At 43.4% G+C, this 15,157-nt stretch overlaps 1 protein-coding gene across 2 annotated transcripts in view; it reads left to right on the top strand.

Annotated features, from left to right (window-relative positions):
• The window catches only part of FBXO31 (F-box protein 31), a 166,672-nt gene that overhangs the window by 71,460 nt on the left and 80,055 nt on the right, over nucleotides 1-15,157 (top strand). For both annotated transcript variants that reach the window (XM_086946544.1, XM_086946545.1), the window contains exon 2: nucleotides 677-748. In XM_086946544.1, coding sequence (XP_086802670.1) covers nucleotides 677-748 — 72 coding nt within the window. The remainder of the gene's footprint in view (nucleotides 1-676; nucleotides 749-15,157) is intronic.

Raw genomic sequence — 15,157 nt, forward strand, 5'->3', positions numbered from 1 at the left:
CTCCCCAAATCGCAAACCCAGACACATGGATTCAGTGTTCCCCACCTGCTTCAGGTCCCTGCTCACCACCATTGTGAACATGGAATGGAGACAAATAGTGATTTATGTTCTCATTCTCTGCCACCTTGTTAGTTAAACCAATATCCGCATTGATAGAGGTTGCTAAACCTGGATTATGGAAAGGCTGAGTTCGTCATGATGGGGCCGAGATCTGTGACCTGCATACTTGTTTACCATAGATATTGCAAGTGGGTGCATGACTCGTGAGCTCTCTAACAGTTAGTCCTCACTATCTGATGTAGCTATATTACACGCATCTCTCATTCTTCATTCCTTTTGGTCGGATTTCCTCATCCTCTTGTTGTATCCGTATTTCAGTTTAGAACCAGTGTGCCCTTCAGGGTTTATACTTGCACTTCTTGTCCTACTACGTCTCACATTTCAGTCTGTGCACTAAAAATCTTGCGGACATAAACAGTGGCATTTCCAGTGCAGATTGTGAACAGGGCTGATGTATGCCTTGATGTTGTATTGGCACTCAATAGGGACTAAACTGAGCAGGTTGGTCTACATTTTAGTTAAGGCAGCCTAATTTTGAACTCTAAAACCATTTTCATCTGCTGTTTTTATGGAGTTTCTGGATCCTGAGTTTTAATGTTATGTTTTGCCATTGCAGAGTATGGTATCTGTGAGAACCTACGGAAGCTTGAGATCAGCGGTGTATCGTGTCAAGATGTGTACGTGAAGCGTAAGTATCCTTCAAAATCCTGTACAGATCTGTATTGTCACTATAATTTTACTACACTGTAATCATGCCAGAGCAAAGCAAGGAAAAGCATTACCTTTCGCTGGAGCAACAGCACCTTTCATTTCCCTGAAGAGCAGTTCAAGCACTATAGAAACTGTGATACCAAAGGTTAATTGGAAATTATGTAGGGGAGTAGGACGGAAATACACTAATCGCCCTTCTTACAAAGCTAGTATTCACAAGATTAGCCACCCTACCAGCCAGAAGCTCAGTGGCGGTTTCTCTTTACGGGCGTTGGGGCTCCGCCCCAGGTACATTTTCACATTTGCAAGAGAAGAATAGAGATCACATTTTGCATAGAGATCACATTTCTTTAATTACAAAAACTGCCAAAGAACACGGGCACTCGGCACTGTCTCTGACACTTTGCCCCACTCAGAAATACCGCTGTTCACAACTTCACATTACGTCACATCACGTGACTGATTTCTTTGCAGCTCCCGGGCCGAGAAAGAAGCCTGCTATGTTTTTGCCGGCTGAGAACCTCACAGCCCTGAAGGCTGTGATGTCATCAGCTCGGCAAAACACTAGCTGCAGGGTCCAGTCTCCACCCCCTGATGGCGTGGAGATTAAGTTAGCCCCGGGCGTTTTCAATACAAGCCCGGGATTGCTAACGTCTCCACGTCAATCAGAGAGTGGAGGCGAGATTTCCATGGTGTCACCCCACCCCTTCCCAACTCGTCACTGGGCGTGGTGAGACCCACCCTGCGACGAGTTGGGAAAGGGTGTGAGTGACCGTCTGAGCAGGTTCAGGCTGCTTCCCGCGCACATGAGTTGGCAGTTGGATGAGTGGTAGCCATGTTATCCAGTCAGACCACGATCACAGACTGTATTAAAGGTGAGCGTAGACTAGCCGGTCGAGGAGCCTCAGTCTGTCCTAATGGAAGCGGACCGGTCGTGCCAGCTAGCCCATGTGGTTGCAGGCTGCCAGGAGGTGGTTGCTGGCCGAGGTAGACCTGTGTGAACTCGGGCCCGTTCACCAGGTAGGGCCCCCAGGCGGGCAGTTTCTAACTTATAGACCTGCGTGCGTGTTATTCTCTCTCATGGTGGAGCCGAGGGAATAAGGAGAGATGGTTTGGCTGAGTAATCCCGTCCGTAAACTGAAAGTGAGGTTTGGCCCAGCCGTCTTTTTTTGTAATGCAGCACATTTCATTATACGGGCCCCCTTATTCATTCAACAAACACGGAAACACTGCTGCTGTGACGGTACACCGTACATTAGAAGGTGCAAGATATTACTGAACACATCTATTGCACGCCCGGATCCCGACTAGATTGCACAATTTCTTCATGCATGCAAAATGGAGTGAATGAGTTTGCCAATTCTGTAGTGGGAAATGGAATACGCAAAGTTTGCAGATGTTTTTATGCACCGTGGCAGAACTGAAGCAAACTAAAGGTGGCCTGTTTCTAGCACATTTACTGACACTGACAGCATTTCCACGCACTGAAATCGAGAATATGTAATTGATCTTCAGACAAACTCAACTTGCTCCATTGTTTCTGACGGCAATTTAAATGATACGAAATCTGTTTGCTTTAATAATTAACAACATTCTTCAATCTAATTTATAATCAAGGCAGTTATTGTTTAAGCTATAATGCATTTTCTCAAACTTTTCCCGAGTGCAGCAATATGTTCATGTAAAACGGGTAAGAGCAGCAAAGCCTGTTTGCTCGATTTTCTATTTTTTTGCAGTTTTTTATATAGCGCAAATTAGACTGTAGGGTCATGGAACCTTTACACAAGCACCAGTTACATTACAGATGCACACATTCATTTTTGGCAGGAACGGGGGGGGGGGGGGATTAAGTGATTTGGCCAGATTCACAGGATGTTGAGCTAATGCAGCAACTAGAATTTATAATGAAATCTTTCTTATCTAACACAATAGCGTTAGTCTCTGTGATATTATACACAGGCCAGCGGCCATGGCGGGTCTGCTGCACCAGCTGCACACGCAATATTCAGCCTGATTCATCATAGACCCGTTTTGCGAGTCTATAATAGCGATTCATAAGGAATCGCTATTACAGACTCTCAAAACGGGATTCATGTAGGAATCGCAAAAAGATTTGCGATTCCTACACAATCCTTATTTGCAATTAGCTAATCGCAAATAAGATAGCGATTTAAAGGGTACCAGGGGTGTCCAAAGGACACCCTGTAGCACCCCTTAAATGCAAATTGAAACAGGTGTTGCGCGCACACACATGTCCAAAGGACATGTGTGTGTGCAACATGCAACTTAGAAAAATGCTGTTAAAAGAATTTTTCTACGTTTTTGCTATTTACCACAAGGTTTGACCTCGCGGTAAATAGCGGGCCGCAGTTGCGAATTCGCAATTTTTTAATGTATGATGAATTGCATTTAAAGAATCTCAAATAGAGATTCCTTAAATGTAATTCCTCGCAAAATTGCGACATCGCTATTACCGATTTTTGCATTTGGGATGATGAATCCCAAATGCAAAAATAGAGCTCGCAAAGGGCCAGATTCTCAGAATCTGGCCCTTTGCGAGCCGATTTCGGCTTGATGAATCAGGCTGATTGTTCTTAACGACAATCTGCAGATAGTTCAAGTTCATTAGTTCTTTTGGGAATGCGGCCCATTTTCCATAGAGAGCTCTCTTTTTATGTGAGCCTTTCATTTTATTTCCAAGGGCGAGAGTGACTTTCAGAGTTTCAAAAGGAAATTCAGCATTTGTGCAATACGTTATTTACTGTTTATTTATTATTATTGCACTCCACTATTTATGACTAAGGTGTGTTGAGATACCCAGAAAACATCCAACACAGCCCACTGCATATTACAGTCAAGTGGTGCGTGCAAGCATCCATGCGAAGAGTGTCTGTGTGGTGTAGAAGTCCTGAATGAATCCTCAGTGTCGTAGTAACCAGTGGGTTACATGGCGTGTTGCTCACTAGCAAGGTCAGAAAGAATGTTGGGTGTTTTTGGGGTCCACCCAAAGCTGTATTCTTTTGTGCATGCATGGGTAGCTAGCAGTAATCATCATCCCTGTGACCAAGACACAGCGTCATGGGTCCTGGCCTGGGCTTTAGATGCTAGCTTCATGTTCATATAACCCAGGAGCAGAGCCGAATGTATAATTGCGCCACATGTTAAATCTGCAGTGTTACCTCTTTCCCTTGATTTTGCGTGGAGTGTGTGTGCTGAACTGGAGCCACACTGGGAAAATAGCTCAGTGAGTTGTACGGGCTCCTGGCATCTGCTGCAATCTACAGTTCAAGATAATGAAGCAAGATGTATCTATGTTACTAAGACAATAGTATTGTCTTAGTAACATGAAAAAGTCACGCACAATAATCTTTCAGCAGACAGTTGAGAAGAAAACAGTGTGTTTATGTGGCCTGGTTGTACGGGGTGCCAACGGCAGCTGGCTCTGCACTAGATGTGTTTTTAAATGCCCGGACCCTTTATTTTCTGGTACTGTTGCAGAATCGCATTTAGTATAAGCACACATGTTTTTTTATTCTGTTTCTCCTAAATTGCAACATGAGTGACTTTCCCTAGGCTGTCTAAATTAAAACTCCACTTTGGGCATTCCTTGTGTAATCTGCACCCTTTCTAGAAAGGTCCGGGGGAATTTTTTTTTAACAGAGTACCCTTCATTCCTTGTTCTTTTCTTTACATCTCTTTTCTATCTCTCTTTTGTTACGTGTTTTTCCATCCTTGTTTCGCCCTTATCCAATTTGCCTCGTGCATATGTTTTACTTTCTTTGGAAACGTTAGCATTAGACTGACTACATTTTGTGCTACTATTTATTTTAAATTTAATATGCATGGCACTCGAGAGCATTTAAGTAGAGATTTCCACCATGTAGCCTTCAATATTTATACTGACATCTCTGAAAACAGGGATAATGTATATTTACATAACAGTGCTTACCTGAAAAGAAGAAATAATCGTGCCTACTAATTCTCAGCTCATAAGTGTTTGCCCTGTATTTAGTGCCACTTTTTTCTTAATTATTATTCTTTTTCTTATTTAGTAGAAATGTAGGGAAACATGAGGAATACAATAAATACGTGATTTTATGCACCAATAAAATGAAAGCATTTTTAATGAGGTGCCTGAAAAACCACCACCTCGGCTGCTGCTGAATAATACTCTGACACGTTTTAAATAACCTGCTTCAGATCTGGTTCATGAGGTACTGGGCATGTGTAAGCTTTAATGCATCTGACAGCCCAGGCCTCTCTTGGGGCCATGCTGGCGCAGTCTGGGTTGTAATTAATGTGGCCGAGTATATTGCTGTAGGTTTAACTGTATTCCAGATGCTGTGATTGTCTGTCAATGACAGAAGTAAAATGTAAATTGATACTTGTATAGCGCACTAATCATCCGCAAGGGTCTCAAGGCGCTTGTACGAATACCGCTGTGAACCCATCCTGGCTTTCCCTGTGCGGCGTCCACTCCTGGGCACCCCCAAGGTTGAGGCCAGGCATCCTTAGAGTTGTGGGGGCCGTTGTGGAGATTAAGCAAGCTATTGCCCAGAGTTGCAGAGTGGGACTCCATGATTGGAATAGGCACCGAGGCAAGAATTATCAGGTCTGTGGAATTTTGAGCCGAAGACCCGCCGAGGCGGGGAATTGAACCCTGGTCCCAGGCTAGACCTCTGCATCAGGGTCTGCCGCTCTAATCATTGAGCCACACTTCTCCACCCTTCTGCCAACCACACTGCGCTCAGAAAGGCCCACTAATCACCAAAATACAAGTGGCAGGGCCTGTGCTGGGTGTATTAAAAGATTAGATAGATGAGTTTGATGATGTTACTTAAGGTGTTGTGCTTGTGTCTCATTGCGGTTCTTGTTGAAAGAGTTGGACGGTCTCTGGCTACATACATAAGATGGGTTTCTAGAAGCATACTGAGGTTACGGGCAAATGGAAAATACATAGGAACAAAATAGAAGACTGTTTGACCAGTGACTGAGGGGTGTGGAAGAAAGTAAATAAGTGCAAGTTTATTGCCAGGTACTATGATACTGGTTCTGTCTGCTTGCAAAAAAGTTGGGCCCCTGCACTGTTGACCCCTGAAAGGTGGGCACCGGTGCAATTTGAATTGGAAATGTGTTATCCCCGACCTCTCTCCCATTTGCTCCTAAAAATATGTACTTTGGCCATGATGCAAGAAAGTCCCCAAAAGTTAGTTACCTCAGTGTTCTCCCAGTAGGGTCCCTGCAATGTTTGCTCCTGCAGGTTGGCCCTCTGTGCACTCAGCCTATTCATGCTGAGATGCTTACAAGGTTTGCTAGTAAATAGTTGGGCCATAGTCCACTTTTAAATATTTGGTCTTTGGTGTCGATTACTCATAATGTTTTGCTTCAAAGATATTCACTCTGTAAAGATAGATTTTATTCTGTGGAGTTCTCTGGTTGGGCAGATCCAGTAGTATTTTATTGCATTTCTACCACTGGATATAATTAATTATAGCCTGCCTGCAGTCTAGGAGAGAGCATTGTCAGTTCTAGCGATTTAAGATCAGTTTGTTCGGGTGTGTATCTGCAGCTTGTTAAAATGATAAAATCCCTGACTGACATAAATGTGTGGAGACTTGCCACAGCCAAAGTTAGGGCCTTCTAATGGCATGGATGGATGTCAGGGTGGGAGTGTTAACCTGTGAGAAATCACCTTTCGTGGCTTGCCTTTAAGTTGTTTATTAAAACAATTATCAATGACTTATTGAGCAGATATTTATCCAGAGTTAAAGATGTAACTGATGATAGTTTGAGAGGGAGAGTGGCCGGTTTCTGTTTAGCACAGTGGCTTCCGAAAGTCTTGAAAATGCACCATTTGCCTTCTAATTTTTCAAAATTTTCTCGGGGGGAATCCCCCCCGAACCCTCCTTAGGTGGTTCGGGCTCGCTCGCTGCGCTCGCTCGCATGGTGTGCTACACCACTAATTTTAAGCCCCACCACTTTGAAATGTCACCAGCCGCCACTGCAGAAGCTTTATAGGCAAACAAAACCAGACGCTACCTACAGAAATATGGGGAGTCTTAATTTTTTACCAAATTTAAGTATAATTTAACCCTGTTATAGGCTTAAATATGACATCTTTAATATTCCAAATCACACATTTAGGAACCTGTGAGGTTTCCTCTTATAGTTCTACTGTAGAATTTGGATGGAGTGGCAGTCCATGCATTCCTCTACATAACAAATCCTAGAAGAAGCTAATAGTTTAAACCGTAAAACATGTGTTGGCTATCTTTTGAGAAAACTCCCATCTGCTGTGAACTAGAACACTTAAGTTTTTCAGAAAAGAGAAAATCTTAAAACATCTTTTGATACAGCATCTGTTAGGCTTTCAAGAAAGATGTGATGGACCGACCATATTGTATATATGAAACTAATTAATTTAGTGAATATTTGTTAATACTTTTTTCACTTTAAGTATAAAACAAATCAAATATAAAAAAGGATTTTATTATGTATATTGTCAGTTGTTCTGGTATTATTCTTTCTGAACTTTTATTCATGTTGGTAAAAATGAGGCTCTATAGGCTAGTGACCGATTTTATTTGAATATAGAGCTTGTGTTTAATGTCAATGGGGTGATCAACAGAATATGAACTTGAAGGGTTAAGATGACCAGTGTAGCAAAATATCCCATGTCTATTTATTCTATCTATTTCTCGTTATTATGAAACTGTAAACATCCATAGGCAAACCTATTTCTGCCCACTTATATAGTGCTTATGTGGAACCCAGCCTTCCCTTCTCCGAAGTACTTGCCTGTCTTTTTAAACAGATAAAGCCCCTTGGAGGTGGTAAACCTCAGAAAATGCTTGGGATGGAGTGCATCTAAAATGTGACAGCCATTTGCTGAAGCAATTTGTGCTTGGCTGAAGCAGGTTATAAAGACTAGATGAAAGTATGATCTCAAAATAAATGCGCTGCTGTTGGGGTCCTTCTTCAAATGTCCGTCTGATAAACGGCTCCCCATATTTGAAAAAAAAATGCTGAGATTCGTTTGCTAGTTTTCTGTACTCTGAGCGCCCCCCCCCCCCCGCCCTCCCCCCCCCCCCCCCCGAGTTTCCTTTTCAATACTGAAAGGTGGAATCCTCTGTTTATATATATATCAGAATTGGACCTTTCTGCAATTCGTTAAAATAAAAAATACAACAGCAAATAAATTGCAATAGTCGTCCCTTTCATTGGGCTTTTGTTTCCAATAGTTGGCTATTTAACTCGAGTTTTTATTCTCTTTTCACAAGTACAAGCCCAGATTTGGAGTCTGTAAGGCATTCCTCCCACAGAGAAAGCACTTCCAAATGCTTGCATAATTGTTCCGCAGTATCACATGACTGATTCAAAACGATTCTATAATTTTACACTCTACCAAGAGTGCCTTGGTGTTTTACCAGCAAAATCGCAAGCTTGCTCATCAAGCAGCAGCCCACTGCAACATGCACAAAGTGAACTTCACATAAAACTAACTGAATTGGAGGAGCAGCTAGCAATTTTTAGGAATGACAACGACTTGAAATATATTTACTTGTTTATTTTGGGAATTTGTAAAGCTCCATGTTAACCCAAAGGGGCTGTCTTGGCTCTAAATTCCGCTTTGCAAAGAAGGCTCATTGACAAGAAATTTTCTAGCAATCAATTTTCTTATAGTCTTGATCGTACCCCACACACTGCAGGAGTATTCATTGTTTTGTACCACTGCAAATAGCAGGTGTTACTGTTTTCCAGTGGAAGGGGAATCAATTTGATGAAGCTGTTTTTTGAGTTCTCTCTGCTGGGTGTGACCTGCAGTTTTACACATAGATGTCAATAGTGATTGTTCAACTGATTGAGAGGTCTGACTTACCGTCAGTATACACACATTGCACTCCTTACATTGCCATAGTTTACAACCTACTTCTGACAGCACCACAAGCACCGATGCGTGTCCCAGTCCGTCGCAGTTTGGGACACGATGCCCCTGAAAAACCTACTGCTTTCAATTATAAAGTAAGGATCCAGTAGAAAAGGTCAACAATAATCCTTGCCTATAGGAATGCATATTTTTTGTTTTTATTACTTGAACTACTACTGAACAAGAAAAAAATAGCAACACTTCTTATTCGAACATTTTCTCAGAATGTATATACTGTGACTGCCATGGAAGGCAGCATATGATATATGGTAAGATTATTGCTTTATATTTGTGTCAATAGACCCCTCTACTGGAGTGGGAGGTGTTTTTCAGCTGGGGGACACATAGCCAAGGGTGTTAAATATTACAGAGAAGTAACATTTTGAGATTCTTGAATAGCAAAACAATTGCATATGGCTTACCCATATGTTTTTTGAAACTGCCAATCATGCTATATCTGTGTACAATTTGCTGTAATGCTGTGGAGTAATGCCTATCGGTGGAAAACGTGAAATTGCCAGCTGTTTTCTATTATAAAAACATAACCTTCCAGAGGCTTTTTAAAAGCAAGTACTCAGGCAATGGCAAGTCAATGTCAGAGTTGGACATCTGACTAACACTTGTTTACCCTATCTTTTTTTCAGATTTCCAAGAGTGGTTGAAATCTCTATATTTACCTACAGCCCAGAGGATTTGTCAAGTTTGCTGTTATATTCAGCATAATATTTGGGTGGGTGGGGGCTGTTTATAACTCTTCGTTGAGTGGTTTATTGTGAACCTGGGTGTAAACAATCAAACCGCTCACAAAGCTGGAGAGTGGAGATGAAGTGAGAGAATGGCGCATCTGGGAAAGTAGTGGGCATGTGTGTGGATACAGCGGGTAAGATAGTGTTGATAAATGGTAAGAGAACATAGTTGAGGTAGTGTGTTTAGAGATGATGAATTTATCTTCAAAACTCAGTTCAGTCAACTACAAATTAAATCACCAAAATTGAGACTAGATGTTTATCTGTTTCGCATTATATTAGTATTTCGCTTCTGTGCCTTCAGTTGTTGTTAATTTGCGCTAATTAGAAAGTGGTATCTGCGAAACTTCTGGCTTGTTCCTACAACTTGGCTTGCAGCTGACACTTAATCTGGAGCTTTGGATGGCAAAGCAAGAGCTCTCCCCTGGGTTGATACTGATATGTGCTGATCAGATTTCAAGCATATTGTTAAAGAGAACAAATGCTCATTTGTGAAAGATAAGGTGGTTACAGTTTAATGACCCATATACAAAAATTATCATCTTTGCCACTCAAGCTTTGCTTGCCAACCAGTACAATCGTCTGCTGCACGAAAGTGTTGGGTCACAATATTTCCACAACCTGGAAAGTCAGAAACAGAGTTTTTCTTTTAAGCCATTCAAGTGGACCACAATGAAACTCTCTAAAAACATTGTGCCCCATTTTTAGGATTGAGCCTGCAAGAGCATGCACTGTTTACTTCAACAAATCCAGTCTATGAGACTTTGCACCCCTACCCCACTCTAGGCACATTACAAGCCATTAACTTTTACCCATGCTGAACAGGAGCCGCACTGGTGTACAACATGGCCAAAACACATTGCCAAAGCAAATAGCCGTTGTATAAGCAAGACCTGTTGGCTTTGCCAATACTTATTTTAAATGTCTTTTTATTCATTTTGATAGTTTATATAACCAACAGTCGACCAAAACAAATATATCCCTAACATCCTACCGCCCCGGCCACCAGAGACAGACAACATTCTGACCAAGAAGGTGCCCCAGCATATCCCACAGATCACGAGGATTCCCTTGGTCTGTAGACAAAAGGCCCTGAAGGATATGGGCTGAAACAAAAGCATTGCCAACAAGACACCCTTTTGGCATGGGATGTCTGTGTCCTCTATATCCACATTGCCCAGATCCAAGCTCTGCGACACTATTGGGATCTCCACAATAAGATAGGTCAGGAAGGGGTCCTCTATAAGGTCGTTCAGTCAGTTGAAAGTAGATTCAAAGATCCAATATGTGGATATAGATAGTATATACTAGTACAACATGTTTGATTTACATCATAGCAGTCATGAAAATGGGAACACCACCCACCTCATACCTTCTGGTGTGTCTGAGACCTCCGCTCACCTTATAAGCAGTTTTCTCAGAAACAGCACATCTGCCCATACCCCCATACCATTCCTCCATGGGAGGGAGGTAGGCTGTCCTCCAATATTTTGCAATATTCCCTTTTGCCAGAAGCAGACCTGTAAAAGTGGGCCGGCGCATTGCCCAATTTCCCCCTACATCGGACACAATGCTGAGAAGGCCAGTCCATGGTCTGAGTGCTAGGGAAATCCTATAACCTGTTTGTGTTCGGTGTGTATCATCGCACACCAGTAAGCCTGAATCAGCGGGCAATTCCACATTACATGAGGGGGCTATCAGCAGCCTGACAACGAAGGCATGCCCTCCCCATTTTGCCTAGTCAAAATGGTGTATAGTAAATACGATGGAAGTAGTTAGCAGTGTATTAAATGGATACGGGACAAGATAACCAAAAGTCTGGCCACAATTTTAGCTTCTACTCAGTCCTCTTCTTCCAAGTTACCCAGGTCCCACTCCCATCTCTAATGGATGTGTTTTAAGGAAACAGAAGGCATGGACCACCAATGCTCAATATAGGGAGGAGCTACCCGTAGTCTCGAATCTGCCCATTATCAGTGTGGATTGAAATCAAGGACCCCTTTCACTTCCACCTCCTGGACCTCCAAAGAATGCTGTCATTGCAGATAGCAGAAAAAATGTGAGCTATGGAGTTCAGAATCTATTTTCAGTTGATTGAAAAACCTGATAGAGGACCCTTCCCTGACCTCTCATATTGTGGAGATCCCAATAGGGTCTCAGAACTTGGATCTAGGCAATGTGTCTATAGAGGGCAAACATATCCCATGACAAAAGGGTGTCTTGTTGGTGATGCACTTGTACTAGCCCATACCCTTCAGGGCCTTCTACCCGCAGAGCAAGGGAATCCTCATGATCTGTGGGAGATGCTGGGGTATCGGCCCTCCATACAGCGCAGATAAAAGCTGAGACACACCAAGATTCTCCTTCTGAAGGCTGACATTGGCTTTTTGCAGATAGGTCAGACTCCAATCATTCATAGGGATCAACTCCACTGCCTAATAGTAAAGCATAACAACTGCAATCCCTAAACCCCTTGTCGTACTGGGATTGAACACATGTAATGAAGGAGACCCTATGACCCACCCTGTGGTAACTGGTGATGTTGGATTGCAACATGCTGAGAAAGCTATCTGGAGCAGGGAACTGGTGGTTTGGCAGGATGTAGAGCAATTGGAGTAGTGCAGTCATCTTGAAGAGAGTTCCCTACACCATGAAGGAACGCGGCAGTTGGCTCCATTTGTCCATGTGAGATGTAATTTTGGTCAGGAAGGGGCAGACATTCATGTCCCAACCAGTGCTTGGGCTCCTTGTGATATGCATACCAAGATACTTAAATTTCGATTTACCATTGGAACCCCACCGTCTGCCAGTAAGCAGGGCACACATCTCCTCGCAAGGGAACCGGCAAACATTTGACCCGAAGCCTCCCAGTATCTGGCGAATCCTTGGGATAGTGAGGGCAGGCATACAGTAGACATCATCCTCATGGAGCGATGCGGTCCTCATGGCTTCCGCCCCAGCTGATACCTCACTACCGAGCATCTAACCTGACCCACGTTGTTAGCTGCTCAATCACCGGGATGAACAAAAGTGGGGACAGAGGGCACCCCTACCACATACTTTGCTTGATCGCAAAGAGTTCCGTTAATAGCCCATTAATCTGCACTCTTGCCCAGGGAAAAGAGTGTGAAACTTCACATGGAAATGAGGGGCCAAAGTTTGTCTTCTCTAGGAAGGAGTGTAGATATTTCCATCCCACATAATCAAAGGCCTTATCAAAATCTGTCAAGACTAGAACATTGTTATTTGGAGCTGACCTGCATGCGCAAAGGCAACCAGCAATCTTCTAATACAATGCCTAGTTCCCCTCTTTGGCCTAAAGATGTTTTGGTACCAGTGTGTGACTGCTCGAATTACCCCTGCTTGCCTGTCTGTGATTATCTTTGCAAGAATCTTTGCCTCAATATTGATAAGGGAGGTGGGTCTGTGAGATGCATTGTTCATGGAGGGATGTCCAGGATTGTGTAGAATATGAGTCGTAGTGCCTTATAGGTCCTGTGAAAGATTGCCCTCATGAAGTGCCTATAGGAACATAGACAGCATGTGAGGGATTAAATCAGAACCACAGCACTTAAAGAATTTGTTGGTGAAGCCAATAGGCCTTGGAGTTTTACCGACCAGCATGTCTCCCAGCGCAGACTGCAGCTTCTCCTCCAACAGCCGAGTGCCAGGACTTTTTTCTCCGCTTCGGACAATTTAGTCATCGGTGGTCCTTCAATATTAACCTTTGCAATTCGAGCCTGCCGGGGTCTCTTGTAGCATATAAGGCTGCACAGTACCCATCACAAACATTAGCAATGCCATGGAAGTCCAGCACCACTCCAAACGTTGAGTCATTTATCTGTGATATCCACTGGGTCTCCTCTATCCTGCTTGCTGGTCAATAGATTTGTTTCCCTACCTTATCTCCGTTCTCATATATTTTGTGTTGGGATGCCCGCCATTCCATCCATGTGAAGTCAATGATTTTAGCCTTCACCTTCTCTGTGACCATTTACGGCAGACACAGATAATCCTCTGAAAGGGATAATGACCACCTCCTCTCAAGCTCTGCTAGTAGCTGCTTGACCTCGGTAATCTCCTTCAGACAATCCTGCTTCAGTTTAGCTGTGTATGCCATTATCTTGCACCTCCCGGAGTACAGCTGCAGAAGAAACCAAACCTGTGTTTTGCTTTAAGAATAGTTATATATACTCCCTCAGTTCTTCAACAAATTCGACCTCTGCATAGAGCCACCCACTGAACCTTCAACCCCCTAGCCACCCCAGGCGTGCCTCCTTCCCTAGTGCCGCCTCCACAGGGTGGTGATCGAGAGACTTCTGGACAAAATTCGAACACTGCTATTAGCACAAAGGTCATTGTTTGGGGCAAAGTAGTAGTCTGTCCTCGATAGAGTATTAAGGATGTGGGACGGTATGTGTATTGGAGTCTCTCAGGGTCACAAACCCTCCAAACATCGCTCAGGCCCATTGATTCAGCCTACACCTCCAAGAGTTGAGCTCTGGTGCCTCAAGGGAGAGTACAATCCAGATCGGGATGCATAACCAAGTGAAAGTCTCCTCCCACCACCGTCCCACCCAAGGAGAATTTCAACAAGAGGGCAGCAAGTTCCAGCAAGGTTCCCTCAGTCACAGATGGGGGCACATATATGCTCTCAATATTCCACATTCTACCCTCTTTTGGCCTGATACGGCCCAAGGGATTGTGAAATTCCTTTTACTTCCAAAGAGAAGGTTTTACGCAGACGGATGGCGAACCCCTTCCTCCCCTTCTTTAAATTGTGAGTGAATCTGACATGATATACTCTGGTGTAACCAAACTTGCTCAAAAATTGACAATTCGTACCCACCAGGTGCGTTTCCTCCAGCAGAAGAACTGCAGGTGACCATTTCCGGGCATGTTGCAGCACCATCCGCCTCCTAAATTCATTGTTAAGGCTTTGACGTTCCAAAACATACATTTAGTACTCAATGTACCAGGGTCATGAACCATTTTGCACAGAAAGCATCAGTGCATGTGACAGAACATAGAGCATGGTGCAGTTGAAACACGGGGAATAAAAGAAACAACACTACTAAAAGCAACTCACACACTTCTGTGGTAGCAGGCCTCAGCCAGACCCACTAGTGCAAGGGGTTCGCCCTTCTCTGCACAAAGTCCTCAGACCAATAGGAAGAAGTTGGCACAGAAACTGGAATAGAAAAAGTAACATTTATTACACCTCATGAGGTGGTGCTACGGTTCAAACAGTACCCTTTGGTATTGCAAGAAGTAGCACCACGAGCTAAGAAAGCATGGTTTATTTATACTCGCACAGGGGCTCAAAAGAAGGCGGTACAAACACAAGAGCACAGTTTATGTACATATAAGGTAATATCGAGAGGCACAATCGATCAGTGGGAGGAGCTAACAGTTTTGGGGGTCGACAAACACATTCCTATCTGGAACTAATCACTAACAGATGTGGACCCTACTTGACATTCGCAAAAGTGAGAGATGCTAAATATAACTTGTTGCTGGGCAGATTTCAAGCGCCGTGGACAGGAAGATAGGACACAGCACATGGTCGGCACGAGGCGGCATGTAGCAGACAAGATGGCTGCCGTAAATACAAAATGGAGTCCGCTAAATGTCAAGATAACGGCCGGAACTAAGATGTCTTCTGCTAATGCCTAATCTAATCGCTGTCAAATTACAACAGACGACCCTTTCA

The sequence above is a fragment of the Lissotriton vulgaris genome, chromosome 12 (assembly GCF_964263255.1).
Source record: "Lissotriton vulgaris chromosome 12, aLisVul1.2, whole genome shotgun sequence".
Classification (NCBI taxonomy): domain Eukaryota; kingdom Metazoa; phylum Chordata; class Amphibia; order Caudata; family Salamandridae; genus Lissotriton; species Lissotriton vulgaris.